The sequence below is a fragment of the Vipera ursinii genome (genome assembly GCF_947247035.1).
Source record: "Vipera ursinii genome assembly, chromosome: 5".
Lineage (NCBI taxonomy): Eukaryota > Metazoa > Chordata > Lepidosauria > Squamata > Viperidae > Vipera > Vipera ursinii.
In genome coordinates, this window is record NC_139518.1 from 6,865,028 (window position 1) to 6,879,467 (window position 14,440).

At 48.8% G+C, this 14,440-nt stretch overlaps 1 protein-coding gene across 2 annotated transcripts in view; it reads right to left on the bottom strand.

Annotated features, from left to right (window-relative positions):
- Positions 1 to 14,440, bottom strand: part of CLCN2 (chloride voltage-gated channel 2) — a 141,523-nt gene that overhangs the window by 12,543 nt on the left and 114,540 nt on the right. The window contains exons 17-20 of one of the 2 annotated variants that reach the window (XM_083363910.1): positions 10,297 to 10,481; positions 7,621 to 7,726; positions 5,701 to 5,774; positions 5,448 to 5,507 (exon numbers count right to left, since the gene is read on the bottom strand). In XM_083363910.1, the coding sequence (XP_083220036.1) occupies positions 5,448 to 5,507; positions 5,701 to 5,774; positions 7,621 to 7,726; positions 10,297 to 10,481 (425 nt within the window). Of the gene's footprint in view, positions 1 to 5,447; positions 5,508 to 5,700; positions 5,778 to 7,620; positions 7,727 to 10,296; positions 10,482 to 14,440 lie in introns of both variants that reach the window. The other variant, XM_083363909.1, reaches the window with a different exon arrangement.

The following is a 14,440-nucleotide window of genomic DNA, read 5'->3' on the forward strand; positions in this document are numbered from 1 at the left end:
GGCACGTCATAAAATGGGGCAAAATTCACTTAACCAAGGTCTCGCTTGGCAACAGAAATCTGGGGCTCAGATGTGGTCGCACGTCAAGGACTACCTGTGTACAGCTTAGTATGGACAAGACTTAGGCGCTCTTTAATTTAAAGCGGGCCCCCTTCACAAGTTGGGTTGGATGTGGTACCTTAAGTATGTTGACTCATTGCGCTGTTGTGTGGCAAGAGCTGGCAAAATCCTTCTATCTGTCCCTTCTATCACTCTCCAATTGGACAGTTTGCCTTTCAAAACAATTTTCTTACCCGGGTGACCCTGGGGCCTGATAACTAGGCTCTAGTTTGGGAATTAATATTGTAATATTTTAATATTGTAAGCTGCCTGGAATTACCCTCTAGTCCAGGGGTCCCCAACTCCCAGTCCGTGGACCAGTACCAGACCGCGGCATGCCAGCAACCGGTCCGCACAGACAAGCAAATCCCCATCTGTAGGATGCAGGCAGCACACAAAACCGCGCACCCTCCGGTCTGCGGAAAAACCTCTCTCCGCGGAACCGGTCCCCGGTGTCCAAAAGGTTGGGGACCTCTGCTCTAGTAAGACGGGCAGCCAATAAATTGGGTAAATAAAATAAATAAAATTATAATCCCCTTGACTGACCGGAGTGATCTCTCCCTCACAGACAGATTTCAAACATCCCGGAATAGGGCAACGTATTCTACTGTCCCTGAAACGACTTACAGTATATACAGGTAGCCCTTGAGTTTTGACTGTAATGTATTACATTCGTAACTCCTAATGGTCATAAAACACGTCACGTGATGGACCTGATTCTATGACCTTTTTTTTTGCAGTAGTTGTTAAGTGAATCACCACTTAAGTTATTAAGAGCACCTGTGATTGCTCAGCAGAGGCTACAGTCATTAAGAGAGCCAATGGTTCACTACGGGCGTGGTTTTGCTGAAAATCGGAGGTAAGTGCTGGATTTTGGCAAAAATTGGTAAAATGCAGTTGTGTGACTATGAGCCAGTGCAAATGAGTGAATTGTGGTTTTCACATGACTCCTTAACTAGATCAGGCAAAGGTCTAAGACCAGGGCTCTTCAAACGTGGCCCTTTTATGGCTTGTGGACTTCAACTCCCAGAATTCCTCAGCCAGGCACATGTGTGCCTGGCTGAGGAATTCTGGGAGTTGAAGTCCACAAGTCATAAATGGGCCAGGTTTGAAGAGCCCTGGTCTAAGAGATGCATCCATGAACTTGTTAAGCCTGGATTTGCTCACTTGTTTGATAGATAGGTAGCCCTCGACTTACCACCATTCATTTAGTGAGTGTTCCAAGTTAAACGACACTGAAAAAAAGCGACACAATTCATCCTCGCACTTACGACAACTTGCACCATCCTTATGGTCATATGATCAAAATTCAGACAACTGGCATGCATTTTTAATGGTTGCAGTGGCCTGGGATCATGCGATCGCCATTTGCAACCTTCCCAGCTGGCTTGCAACAAGGAGAGTCAATGGAGGAGGCCGGATCTGCTTCACTCAATCAGAATAGAGCTGGAAGGGACCCTGGAGGTCTTCTAGTCCAGCCCCCTGCTCAAGCAGGAGATCCTACACCAGGGGTGTCAAACTGCCAGCCCATGGGCCAGATGCGGCACGTGGAGGCCACGCCCACCCCAGCTCCAGCAAGGGAAAAAAAGTCACGATACGTTGCAACATGTCACGTGATGTGGCGAGCTTGACACCCCTACACCATTTTAGACAGATGGCTGTCCAATCTGTTCTTAAAAACCTCCAGTGATGAAGCACCCACAACTAGATGCAAGCTGTTCCACTAGTTAATTGTTCTCACTGTTAAGAAATTTCTCCTTAGTAGTTCCAGGTTGCTTCTCTCCTTGGTTAGTTTCCATCAGTTGCTTCTTGTCCTGCCCTCTGGTGCTTTGGAGAATAGCTTGACCCCCTCTTCTTTGTGGCAGCCCCTCAAATCTATCATATCACCCCCAGCCTACTCCTTCTTTTCTCTAGACTGGCCATACTCAGTTCCTGCAACTGTTTTTCATATGTTCTTGTCTCCAGGCCTTTAATCATCTTAGTTGCTCTTCTCTGCACTTTTTCCAAAATCTCAACATCTTTTTTGTAACGTGGTGACCAAAACTGTACGCAGTATTCCAGGTGTGGCCTTACTAAGGGTTTATAAAGCCGTACTAATATTTCCTGTGATTTTGATTCTGTGCCTCTATTTCTACAACCAAGCATGTGACTCACTTAACGGCAGAAATTCACTTAAAAACAGTGGCATAAAAGATCGTAAAATCGTGTGCGACTCACGTAAGAATGGCCTCGCTTAGCAGCTGAAATTCTGATCACAATTGTGCTTGTAAGTCAAGGACCACATGTAATTGGGGACTTGCACATGATATACGTAACCTGGTTACCGATTTAATCCATAATGTGGGCTTGCACGGTGCGTTAAACCGTAAACTAACCAAACAGGTGGGGACTTGCACAACAGGCTAGTGCAAATCCCCACCGTTTGGTTAATTTATGGTTTAACGCACCCTGCAAGCCCACATTATGGATTAAATCAGTAACCAGGTTACGTATATCATGTGAATGTGGCACAAGGACCCCCTGACTCTTATCTTTTATTTTTGGTCTTTTAATTTTATCTCGGGGTTTTTTAGAACTGTACTTCTATTGTTTTTAATTAGGGCAATTGTTTAATCACCTTTTAATGTTTGTATTGGCTATTTTATTCTGCCCTGGGAACCGCCCTGAGTCCTCAGGGAGAAGGGCGGTATATAAATGTTATTAAATTAAAATTAAATCTTCTCTCAGGTGCGTAGACTTTCACCTCCTTGCACTGGTGCCTTGAATCATACAACAAAGAGCAACAGATGATTAGGGGGCTGGAGGCCAAAATATATAGGGAACGGTTGCTGGAATTGGGTATGTGTAGTTTAACGAAGAGAAGAGTGAGGGGTGACATGATAGCAGTGTTCCAATATCTCAGGGGCTGCCACAAAGAAGAGGGAGTCAAGCTATTCTCCAAAGCACCTGAAAGCAGGACAAGAAGCAACGGATGGAAACTAGTCAAGGAGAGAAGCAACCTAGAACTAAGGAGAAACTTCCTGACAGTTAGAACAATTAACCAGTGGAACAACCTGCCTCCAGAAGTGGTGAATGCTCCAACACTGGAAGTTTTTAAGAGGAGACTGGACAGCCATTTGCCTGAAATGGTATAGGGTTTCCTGCCTGAGCAGGGGGTTGGACTAGATGACCTCCAAGGGCCCTTCCAACTTATTATTATTATTATTATTATTATTATTATTATTATTATTATTATTATTCGTAGGGTCTTTGCAGAATCCAGCAGCGCGTGGCTGTTTTCACCTGATGCTTCCGTCAATAGAAGCCTAACATTGCGTTAGCATCTTTAGCAATTGGACTGCGTCACTGTGTACATCATAATAAAGACTGAGCCGCAAAGAGCTACGCTTGCTGAATTGATTTCTCTTTGGAAAGTGCATTCCGTGAGCCCAGAAAATCTCTTTTCATGTGTTTCTTGCAAGAAAAGGGGACGTCGTAAAGCAAACGAAGATGAAAGAGTTGAATAGCCAAAAATTCACCCAGCAAGATTTTCTCTTGTTTCAGCCCCTTTCGCAATCGGCTTAGAGGCTGGCAGAGAACCACCCACAATTACTTTTAATGATGCAGATTTATTTTCAGGATAGAAAGATGGAAATGAGGCAAGAGAAGCCAGCAATTCTGGGGCAGGAATGAAGGCGACAGATATTTACGATTGGCTGTTCCCAGATCAGATTGCTAATATAAATCAACGAGTTTGTCAAAGGGGAAAAAGAGGTTTCATTTTGTGCTACTGCTAAGACACAAACACAATGAAAACAAGAGGTGGAACTGTGCTGAAGGTACTCCCCTGTGGTCCTACAGGTAATCCCTGACTTACAACCATTCATTTGGTGGCCATTCCAAGTTAGAACGGCACAGAAAAAAGTGACTTATGACCCCTTTTTCACACTTGCGACCGTTGCAGCATCCCTTTGGCCACGTGATTAAAATTTGGAAGCTTGGCAACGGGCTCATATTTATGACGGTTGCAGTGCCCCGGGGTCACGTGATCCCCTTTTGTGACAAACAAACGCAACGGGGAAGCCAGATCCACCGAACAACTGCGCTACTAAGTGTGCTACAACTGCAGTGATTCAGTGTGGCAAGAAAGGTCATAAAATGGGGCAAAACCCATCCAACAAGCTTAGCGAAATGCAGTATTGCAGGCTGACTCTGCCCACTGCCAGGAGTTCGATCCTGACCAGCTCACAGCTGACTCAGCTTTCCGTCCTTTCGAGGTTGGGAAAATGAGGACCCAGATTGTTGACTCTGTGAACTGCTTAGAGAGGGCTGTAAAACACTGTGAAGCGGGAGATAAGTCTAAGTGCTAAGGCTGTTGCTATTGTAAGTCAGGGAATACCTGTACTTTAGAGCAGAATTTTTCAGCCTTGACAACTTTAAAATAAATGGATTTCAACTCCCAGAATTCTCCAGCCAGAATTCTGGGAGTTTTAAGTCTGGATGTCTTGAAGTTGCCCAAGCTGAATGCATTAAGGCAATTTTAAAATTTTCTCCAAACAATGCTGAATTTGGATTTCCCGCACAAATCGTCTCACAGGATCAGCTCAAAGAATGTCAACCATTTTGCTCCGAGGGTTAGATAGCTCAATGCTTTTTGGAAGCTCAAACCAAGTGGAATTTTTCCAATGTCAGGCCCTGAGTCCCAATTTAGAGGCTATAATAAAGTGTGCATTGTGTAATCAGTGGATGTGGTGACATGTTAATTGGCCAGTTCTTGTCTGGACCAGTGACATTTCAACCTTGGCCACTTTAGGAAGAAAGGGTGGTGGTGGTGGTGCCAAAATTAGCACAGCTGTGCCACATGCAAGATTTCTTCTAATGGTTAAGGTTAGTACCGGTCAGCTTAATTACGGACTGGCCAGGATGTGCAAAGAACGAAAGCACAGCTTTATTCTAAATTGTTTTCACACAATATTAGGTGAACAAAGATCTGCAATATTAGAACAGCGATGCTGGCTGGGGAATTCTGGGAATTGAAGATCACAGAACTTAAAAGCTGTGAAGGTTGAGAAACGCTGGTTTAAAATGAAGGTCAGAAAGAATTACAAGGTTAATACACTTTGCTAAGGAAGTTCTACGGATAAACAGGTGGTTGCCTAGTTAGGCATGTGTGAATTCCAGAAGCCAAATTGCCTTGAATTGGGAAGTTAGGCTCATAAATCCTGTAAACCCCACCCCCACCCCCACCCCCCAAACCTTCAGCACAGTCTTAACCCACCACAGCCACCCTAAGGGCCCATCTAATTTTTAGCTCCTGTGATTTTTTTGGAAGGAGAGGAATGGATACAGGGCGGCTGGCCCACACTTACCACCACCGAAATGCGGACGCGTTTCGACTTGTGCTTTTCAGATGCCCCCGAATTCTCCTCCTTTTAATTTTTTACCAGGGGAACAAAACAAATGGGAGGGAGAGAGAACATAATTTCAGGAGGGAACGGCTGAGCGGGAGGGGGACAAAGTCTGCCAGGTTAGGGAGTGAGCAGCGGCCTGGGAAGCGAAGACTTTTTTTTTTTTTGCTCAAAGATGGAGAGAGGGACGGGGTGATAAAAACGGAGAGCTCACCTCCGGCGACTCTGCTGTGGAGGAGTTGGCACAAAAAAGATTCCTCAAGGTGATGCCTGGAGTCTCAGTCGTCCCTGCTGTCCACAAAGAGGGAGGGAGGGAGGAGAAGGAGGGAGAGAAGGAGAGGAGGGAGACAGGGAGAGAGCGATGAAGGAGGGAGAGGGAGGGAGAGGAGGGAGGGAGACAGGGAGAGAGCGATGAGGGAAGGAGAAGGAAGGAGGGAGAGAGGAGGGAGACAGGGAGAGAGCGATGAGGGAGGGAGAGGGAGAGAGAGGAGGGAGGGAGGGAGACAGGGAGAGAGTGATGAGGGAAGGAGAGGAAGGAGGGAGAGAGGAGGGAGGGAGGGTAGGAGAGAGGAGGGAGACAGGGAGAGAGCGATGAGGGAGGAAGGAGGGAGAGAGAGGAGGGAGGCAGAAGGAGGGAGGGAAGGAGAGAGGAGGGAGACAGGGAGAGAGTGATGAGGGACGGAGAGGAAGGAGGAGGGAGGGAGAAGGAGGCAGGGAGGAAGAGGAGGGAGGAGGGAGGGAGGGAAGGAGAGAGGAGGGAGACAGGGAGAGAGCGATGAGGGAGGGAGGAGGGAGAGAGAGGAGGGAGGGAGAAGGAGGGAGGGAGGGAAGGAGAGAGGAGGGAGACAGGGAGAGAGTGATGAGGGACGGAGAAGAAGGAGGAGGGAGGGAGAAGGAGGCAGGGAGGAAGAGGAGGGAGGAGGGAGGGAGGGAAGGAGAGAGGAGGGAGACAGGGAGAGAGCGATGAGGGAGGGAGGAGGGAGAGAGAGGAGGGAGGGAGAAGGAGGGAGGGAGGGAAGGAGAGAGGAGGGAGACAGGGAGAGAGTGATGAGGGACGGAGAAGAAGGAGGAGGGAGGGAGAAGGAGGCAGGGAGGAAGAGGAGGGAGGAGGGAGGGAGGGAAGGAGAGAGGAGGGAGACAGGGAGAGAGCAATGAGGGAGGGAGGGAGAAGGAAGGAAAAAGGGAAAGGAGGGAGGGAGAAGGGAGGGAGGGAGAGAGAAGGAGAGAGGGGAGATGGAGAGAGAGGGAGAGAGAGAGGAGGGAGGGAGGGGGAGAGACAATGAGGCCTCATCATTATTCAGACAGTAGCTGGGGGAGGAGCCAAGTGCTGTACAGCTAGTCCTCGACTTATGACCACAATTGAGCCCAACATTTCTGTCGTTAAGTGACACATTTCTGAAGTGAATTTTACCCCATTTTACAACTTTTCTTGCCATGTTTGTTAAGTGAATCGCTGAAGTTGTTAAGTTAGTAACATAGCTGTTAAGCGAATCTGGCTTTCCCATTGACCTTGCTGGTCAGAAGATCACAGAAGGTGATCACGTGACCCCCCCCACCCCGGGACACTGCAACCGTCACAAATAGGAATCCGTTCCCAAGCATCTGAATTTTGATCACGTGACCACGTGATCATAAGTCACTTCTTTCAATCCCCTTGGAACTTTGAACGGTCACTAACTGAACTGTTGTTAAGTCGAGGATGACCTGTATCGCTCAGAGGACTAGCAACTTGAAGCCCACCGTTAGAGACAAATGTACCGGGGCAGTTTGGGAAGCGGAAAGTCACCCTCTAAGACAGGGCTCTTCAAACGTGGCCCTTTGATGACTTGTGGACTTCAACTCCCAGAATTCCTCAGCCAGGCACGCATGTGCCCGGCTGAGGAATTCTGGGAGTTGAAGTCCACAAGTCATCAAAGGGCCACGTTTGAAGAGCCCTGCTGTAAGAGAAAACCGCGCAGCTTGCATTGCACAAATAAAGGGGAATATTTGTGGCTCAGGGTTGCAATGAGGGTTGGTGGTTTCCTTGCAAACATTTCATTACCCAAACTAGGTAACGTCTTCAGTGCCAGGAAGGAGCGAGCGCTTGCGTTGCAGCTCTCAGGGGGACAAGTAGCAAGAGAGCTTTTTCGGTTACCTGAAGGGTTGTCTGACAAAGTGCTGGGGACCCTTTTCAGAGCCGGCTTCAGAGGTTTGCGGGGTTCGCTTTGCGGAGGGAGGAAGGCCGACTCCTCAGGCACAATCTGGTTGGAGAAGAAATAGAAGGGGGAAAAAAAAGAAGAAATTAGAAATGGATTGGACACCAGCTGAGGTGCTTAACGGTTTGCGAGAAAGACTCTGAGGAAGGAGAGGGAGAAACGCTGCCTCGGAAAGCGTTCCCCCATCTTTCTGGGGCCCTGGTGGTTAGAATGCAGTACTGCAGGCTGCTTCTGCTGACTGCCGGCTGCCAGCAGTTTGGCAGTTCGATCCTGACCGGCTCAAGGCCGACTTCCGACTTCCATCCTTCCGAGGTCGGTAAAACAGATTTTTTGGGGAGGCAAATATGCTGACTCAATGTATAGCTGTGAAAGTTGGAACATAAGAAAGGCCGAGGGCCAAAGAATTGAGGCCTTTGAACTCTGGTGCTGGAGAAGACTCCTGCGAGTCCCTTGGACTGCAAGGCGATCAAATCGGTCAGTCCTAGAGGAGATCAACCCTGACTGCTCTTTAGAAGGCCAGATCCTGAAGCTAAAACTCAAATCCTTTGGCCACCTAATGAGAAGGAAGGACTTACTGGAAAAGAGCCTAATGCTGGGAAAGGTTGAGGGCAAGAGAAGAAGGGGACGACAGAGAATAAAGTGGCTGGATGGAGTCACTGAAGCAGTAGGCGTGAGCTTAAAGGGACTCCAGAAGATGGTAGAGGACAGGAAGGCCTGGAGGAACATTGTTCATGGGGTCGTGAGGGGTCGGACATGACTTCGCAACTAACAACAACATGCTGACTATGTAAACCACTTAGAGAGGGCTGTAAAGGACTGTGAAGCGGTATATAAGTCTAAGTTCCATTGCTATTCTCGCTTGGCGGACCAGTGGAGTCAACGGCAGCAGCCTGGCAGGGGAGACGGGGATGGTCTCATGTGTGTGGGCCACATTTACAATTGCACTATTGTGTGTGGGTGTGCTCGGCCACCATTTCTGCAACCGCGTGCCAAACAGGCCGCACCCTGGCACTGGGCCACAGGCCGGGGTTTAGGAATCCCAGGCCTAGGTAGGAAACGATGGGAGAAGAGAGGCGGGAGGCCTCAGTGGCTCAACGGTCAGAGGAAGAAACTTGGGAAGCACCTGCCCTAATTGTTCAGGTGCTTAAAAATGGCGACGTGAGATTTGAACCTTCAGATTTGCCAGATCCTGTTAACTTAGCTTTCTTTGCGAGACAAGCAATCCACGACTTACAACTTAGCGACCGGTTCAATGGATCTCCCTGGGGTGTGTGTGTGTACTTACGATCCAGATTCAAAGTTCTAATGGCTGCCCTTCTCCATGAGGTCACATGACCACACACTTTGGGCTGTTGGCAACCAGGCTGCCTTTAAAACCATCTGCAGTGTCCCACAGTCAGGGGACTGCGTTTTACTTTTTTGTTTAATTTACTTACTTATTTGAGAGAATTTCTATAGCCGCCTACTCGCTCACAATTATAGACAATTACGGCGGTTTTTCCTGAAAACTGGCATTTGCTTCTGGGGTTTTTTTTGTGGTTTTTTTTTTTTGGCAAAACTGGCCCATAGAAATCCATTAGCTGGCTTAATATCTGCTGTGTTTGCTTAATGACTGCCGCAGTCACATGGGTGACCTGATTTACAACTGTCATTAATGGTGACCATGATGGGCAGGGTTCGTAACGGTCATAATTCGAGGACTTGCCTCTAAAATAGAATTAGCCCATCTGGTTTTGATTCCTGTTGGGATTACCCAGGAGGCCTAACAGTTTGTTTATTTATTTATTTATTTATTTATTTATTTATTTATTTATTTATTTATTTATTTATTATGGGACTTATATGCCGCCCTATCTCCCAGAGGACTCAGGGCGGCTAACAACAGTAAAAAACCAACAGTACAAAAGTTAAGAAAAAATTAAATAACAGCCCCAAATATTAATTACACAGTTAAAAATTAAAACTTTTAAAAACCCATCATCAATCCAGGTCAGCCTGATGGAAAAAGAACATCTTGAGGTCGCGGCGAAAGGACCGGAGGTCCGGGGCCATCCGAAGCTCAAGGGGGAGTTGATTCCAAAGGGCTGGCGCTCCCACAGAGAAGGCCCTCCACCTGGGGGTCGCCAGCCGACATTGTCTGGCCGACAGTACCCTAAGGAGGCCTTCTCTGTGTGAGCGCACTGGGCGATGGGAATTCATTCCTGGCAGCAGACGGTCCTGCAAGTATCCCGGGCCTAAGCCATGTAGGGCTTTAAAGGTAAGTACCAGCACCCCAGCAGGATGATAGTAGGTGACTGTGTGTTTCTCTTTTTCCAGTGGTTTTGTAGGAGACGACCAGGCTGAGCTTGAGGGAAGGGGTCAAAACACGTCATCAGCCATGAGTCCCTGTGCGCCCACAAGAGATCTAAGTCCCGCCCACCTAGCATTCCTTTCTTTAACTCCCTTGACTGTTAGTAGCTCAGGTTTTTGTAGAGAACTTAAGCTTGCAATCAATCTTCATACTCATTTGAACTGCTGGGATCTCCTTATTTCCCCACACTTGACAGGTTTTCAGCTTTACAAAATGGAAGGTGTTGGCAAAGTCACCCTTGGTGTACAGAGGGCCCAGGGGTCACCTGAAAGCGCACTCCTGTGTCCGGCATATGGTGTGGCTCCTTGTTCTCCTGGCTCTTCTCAGGGAGTCGGTGCTCCAGCTGGGTTTTCTCCTGCATAAACTTCCGGCGGCGAACGTAGCTCAGCTGGTCACAGAGGAGGGCGCCGATCTGAGTGCGGTCAACGGATCCTAGCAGGATCATGGATTCTGCAGAGAGAAGCAAACAGAATCTATTTTCTGGAACCAGGACAAACGGCGCACACGGTGCGTGGCTGAATTCATGCCACACTGGGCAAACTCAACCATTTCTGGATTCCCCAGAGTGGAAAACTTGAAAATGGGATAATTCTCTTGTGTTTTTGAAATAATCCAGAGGGGTTTGGACTAGAAGATGTCCAAGGTGTCTTACAAATTCTGTTATTCGGTTAATCTCTAGAACTATGCAAATGCAATCAGCGACTCAGTTGCCAGTTGGCTAGCTTGATCCACTGGACGAAGTCCCAGTTCTCTCACACTTGTGGTGAGCTACTCCTCCCAGCAACCTCTGGTGCTATGCAAATGCAAGGCAAATGCAACCCGTGACTCCCTACCTACTTCATCCTGCATGCACAGCTGCATGTTGGCATGCAGCAATGTTGGCATGCAGCGATGCCACCGCAACTACAAATTGTTTCAACGTTATTTCCCTATTTCCCCCCGGCTGCTCAGGAGATGTACCTCTACTTGTTCCTCCGAAAGGCCAAGCGGAGGTTACAAGGATGGTGGCAAAGTTGAGCCTTGGTGGAGCAGTGGGCTAATGCCTCCTTAAGTAACACCAGCTGCCTGCAATTAGTGCAGGTTCGCATCCCACCAGGCTCAAGGTTGACTCAGCCTTCCATCCTTCCGAGGTAGGTAAAATGAGGACCCAGATTGTTGGGGGCAATTAAGCTGACTTTGTAATAATGCCGCTTGGGGTGTGTGTGTGAAAGCCCTAATAAGCAGGCATATACATAGAATGAGGGCTACTGCTAAGCTTGTAAGCCGCCCTGAGTCTTCGGAGAAGGGCGGGATATAAATGGAATTAAAAAAATAAAATAAAATAAATAAAAAACTGCACACAGAATGGTGCTACTGAGAACTGAGCAGCTTCTTGCCCTTTTTACAGCAACTCTGACGACACCGGGCTTAAAGCTTCTCCGTTATATTCAGAGATAACCAATTGTACAAACATGAGGCGGGTACTATTATAACTGCCCTCAATTATTCCTCAAGACTAAAAGTGTTCTCAACTCCTAATCTCCTGACCAGTGTTCTCAACTCCTAATCTCCTGACCAATGTCACTATCTGTTTTGGAACATGATCCAATTTCTCAGAATCTTTTTTTAAAAATATGCTAGCAAAGACCAGCCTTTAAGAAGAGATTGGACAACCATTTGTCTCTCTGCTTGAGCAGGGGGTTGGACTAGAGGACCTCCAAGGTCCCTTCCAGCTCCATTCCATTATACAGGTAGCCCTTGACTTTACAACATTTCATTTAGCGACTGTTCAAAGTTATAACGGCACTGAAAAAAGTGGCCTATGACCCGGGCTTTTTTTCTCATAGAATGTTCAGAACGGAGTTCCGGCACCTTTTTTGGATGGAACCTTGTAGGGTAGGCAAGGCGGGTTGTATGACATGTGTGAGTTCCGGCACCTTTTTCTTTTACAAAAAAAAGCACTGCGTATGACCATTGCTCAAACGCACGGCCATTGCAGCATCCCCAGAGGCATGGGATTTATATTTGGATGAGTGACAACTGGCTCATATTTATGACAAGGGCAGTGTCCCAGGGTCACGTGATCCTGTTTTGCAAAGCCAACGGGAAAGCCAGATTCACTTAACAACCATGTTACTAATTTAACAACTGCGGTGATTCACTTAACAAATGTGGCATGAAAAGTCGTAAAATGGGGCAAAACTCACTAAACAAATTTCTCACTTAACATAAATTTGGGCTCAATTGTGGTCGTAAGTTCTATTCTATTCTATTCTATTCTATTCTATTCTATTCTATTCTATTCTATTCTATTCTAATTCTATTCTATTCTATTCTATTCTATTCTATTCTATTCTATTCTAATTCTATTCTATTCTATTCTATTCTATGCTATTCTATGCTATGCTATGCTATGCTATGCTATGCTATTCTTTGAAATGATAAATCATTGTGCTTTTTCTCCAGCTAAAGAATGCCCACTTGCTGCCGAAGCCCTACAAATGTTTCAACAGACTGTTACAAGCTTGTTTTTACTGCAAATATATCTCAGGGTGTTTTTAAGCAGGAAGACCCACTTGCCAGAAGCATTGCAGATCACAAGTGCAAACTTTTGACTGTTCAGCTCCGCTTTTGCTTCTTAGCTGCCACCAGCAGAATCAGCATTTATTTCTTTTTGATCCTTTTTTTTTAGACTTTTGCATTAGCCAAGATCAAAGTGTCCACTTGGGCGGAAAACTGACTAGGGACTCTTCAGCAAGATCCCTTTACTTCCCCCACCTGCTTGCTCAGTGAGATCTGGAGAGAACCTTTTAAGGAAGGAAGGAAGGAAGGAAGGAAGGAAGGAAGGAAGGAAGGAAGGAAGGAAGGGAGGGAGGGAGGGAGGGAGGGAGGGAGGGAGGGAGGGAGAGAGGGAAGGAAGGGAGGGAGGGAGGGAGGGAGGGAAGAAAGTAAGGAAGGAAGGAAGGAAGGAAGGGAGGGAGGGAGGGAGGGAAGGAAGGGAGGGAGGGAGGGAGGGAGGGAGGGAAGAAAGGAAGGGAGGGAGGGAGGGAGGGAAGAAAGGAAGGGAGGGAGGGAGGGAGGGAGGGAGGGAAGAAAGGAAGGGAGGGAGGGAGGGAGGGAGGGAAGAAAGGAAGGGAGGGAGGGAGGGAGGGAAGGAAGGAAGGGAGGGAGGGAGGGAGGGAGGGAGAGAGGGAAGGAAGGAAGGAAGGGAGGGAGGGAGGGAGGGAAGAAAGTAAGGAAGGAAGGAAGGAAGGAAGGGAGGGAGGGAGGGAGGGAGGGAGGGAGAGAGGGAAGGAAGGAAGGAAGGGAGGGAGGGAGGGAAGAAAGTAAGGAAGGAAGGAAGGAAGGAAGGGAGGGAGGGAGGGAGGGAAGGAAGGGAGGGAGGGAGGGAGGGAAGAAAGGAAGGGAGGGAGGGAGGGAAGAAAGTAAGTAAGGAAGGAAGGAAGGAAGGAAGGGAGGGAGGGAGGGAAGGAAGGGAGGGAGGGAGAGAGGGAAGGAAGGAAGGGAGGGAGGGAGGGAGGGAGGGAAGAAAGGAAGGAAGGAAGGGAGGGAGGGAGGGAGGGAGGGAGGGAAGGAAGGAAGGAAGGAAGGAAGGGAGGGAGGGAGGGAAGGAAGGGAGGGAGGGAGGGAGGGAGAGAGGGAAGGAAGGAAGGGAGGGAGGGAGGGAGGGAAGAAAGGAAGGAAGGAAGGGAGGGAGGGAGGGAGGGAGGGAGGGAGGGAAGAAAGGAAGGAAGGAAGGAAGGAAGGGAGGGAGGGAAGGAAGGGAGGGAGGGAGGGAGGGAGAGAGGGAAGGAAGGAAGGGAGGGAGGGAGGGAGGGAGGGAAGAAAGGAAGGAAGGAAGGGAGGGAGGGAGGAGGGAGGGAGGGAGGGAGGGAGGGAGGGAAGGAAGGAAGGGAGGGAGGGAGGGAGGGAGGAAGGAAGGGAGGGAGGGAGGAAGAAAGTAAGGAAGGAAGGAAGGAAGGAAGGGAGGGAGGGAGGGAGGGAAGGAAGGGAGGGAGGGAGGGAGGGAGAGAGGGAAGGAAGGAAGGGAGGGAGGGAGGGAGGGAGGGAAGAAAGGAAGGAAGGGAGGGAGGGAGGGAGGGAGGGAGGGAAGAAAGGAAGGAAGGAAGGAGAAGGAAGGAAGGGAGGGAGGGAGGGAGGGAGAGAGGGAAGGAGGGAGGGGGGAGGGAGGGAGGGTGGGAGGGAGGAAGAAGGAAGGAAGGAAGGGAGGGTGGGGAGGGGAGGAAGGAAGGAAGGAAGGGAGGGTGGGTGGGTGGGTGGGTTGTTTGGTTGGGAGGTGGGGAGGAGGGAGGGAGGGAGGGGGAAGAAGGAAGGAAGGAAGGGAGGGAGGGAGGGAGGGAGGGAAGAAAGGAAGGAAGGAAGGGAGGGAGGGAGGGAGGGAGGGAAGGAAGGGTGGGTGGGTGGGTGGGGAAGAAGGAAGGAAGGGAGGG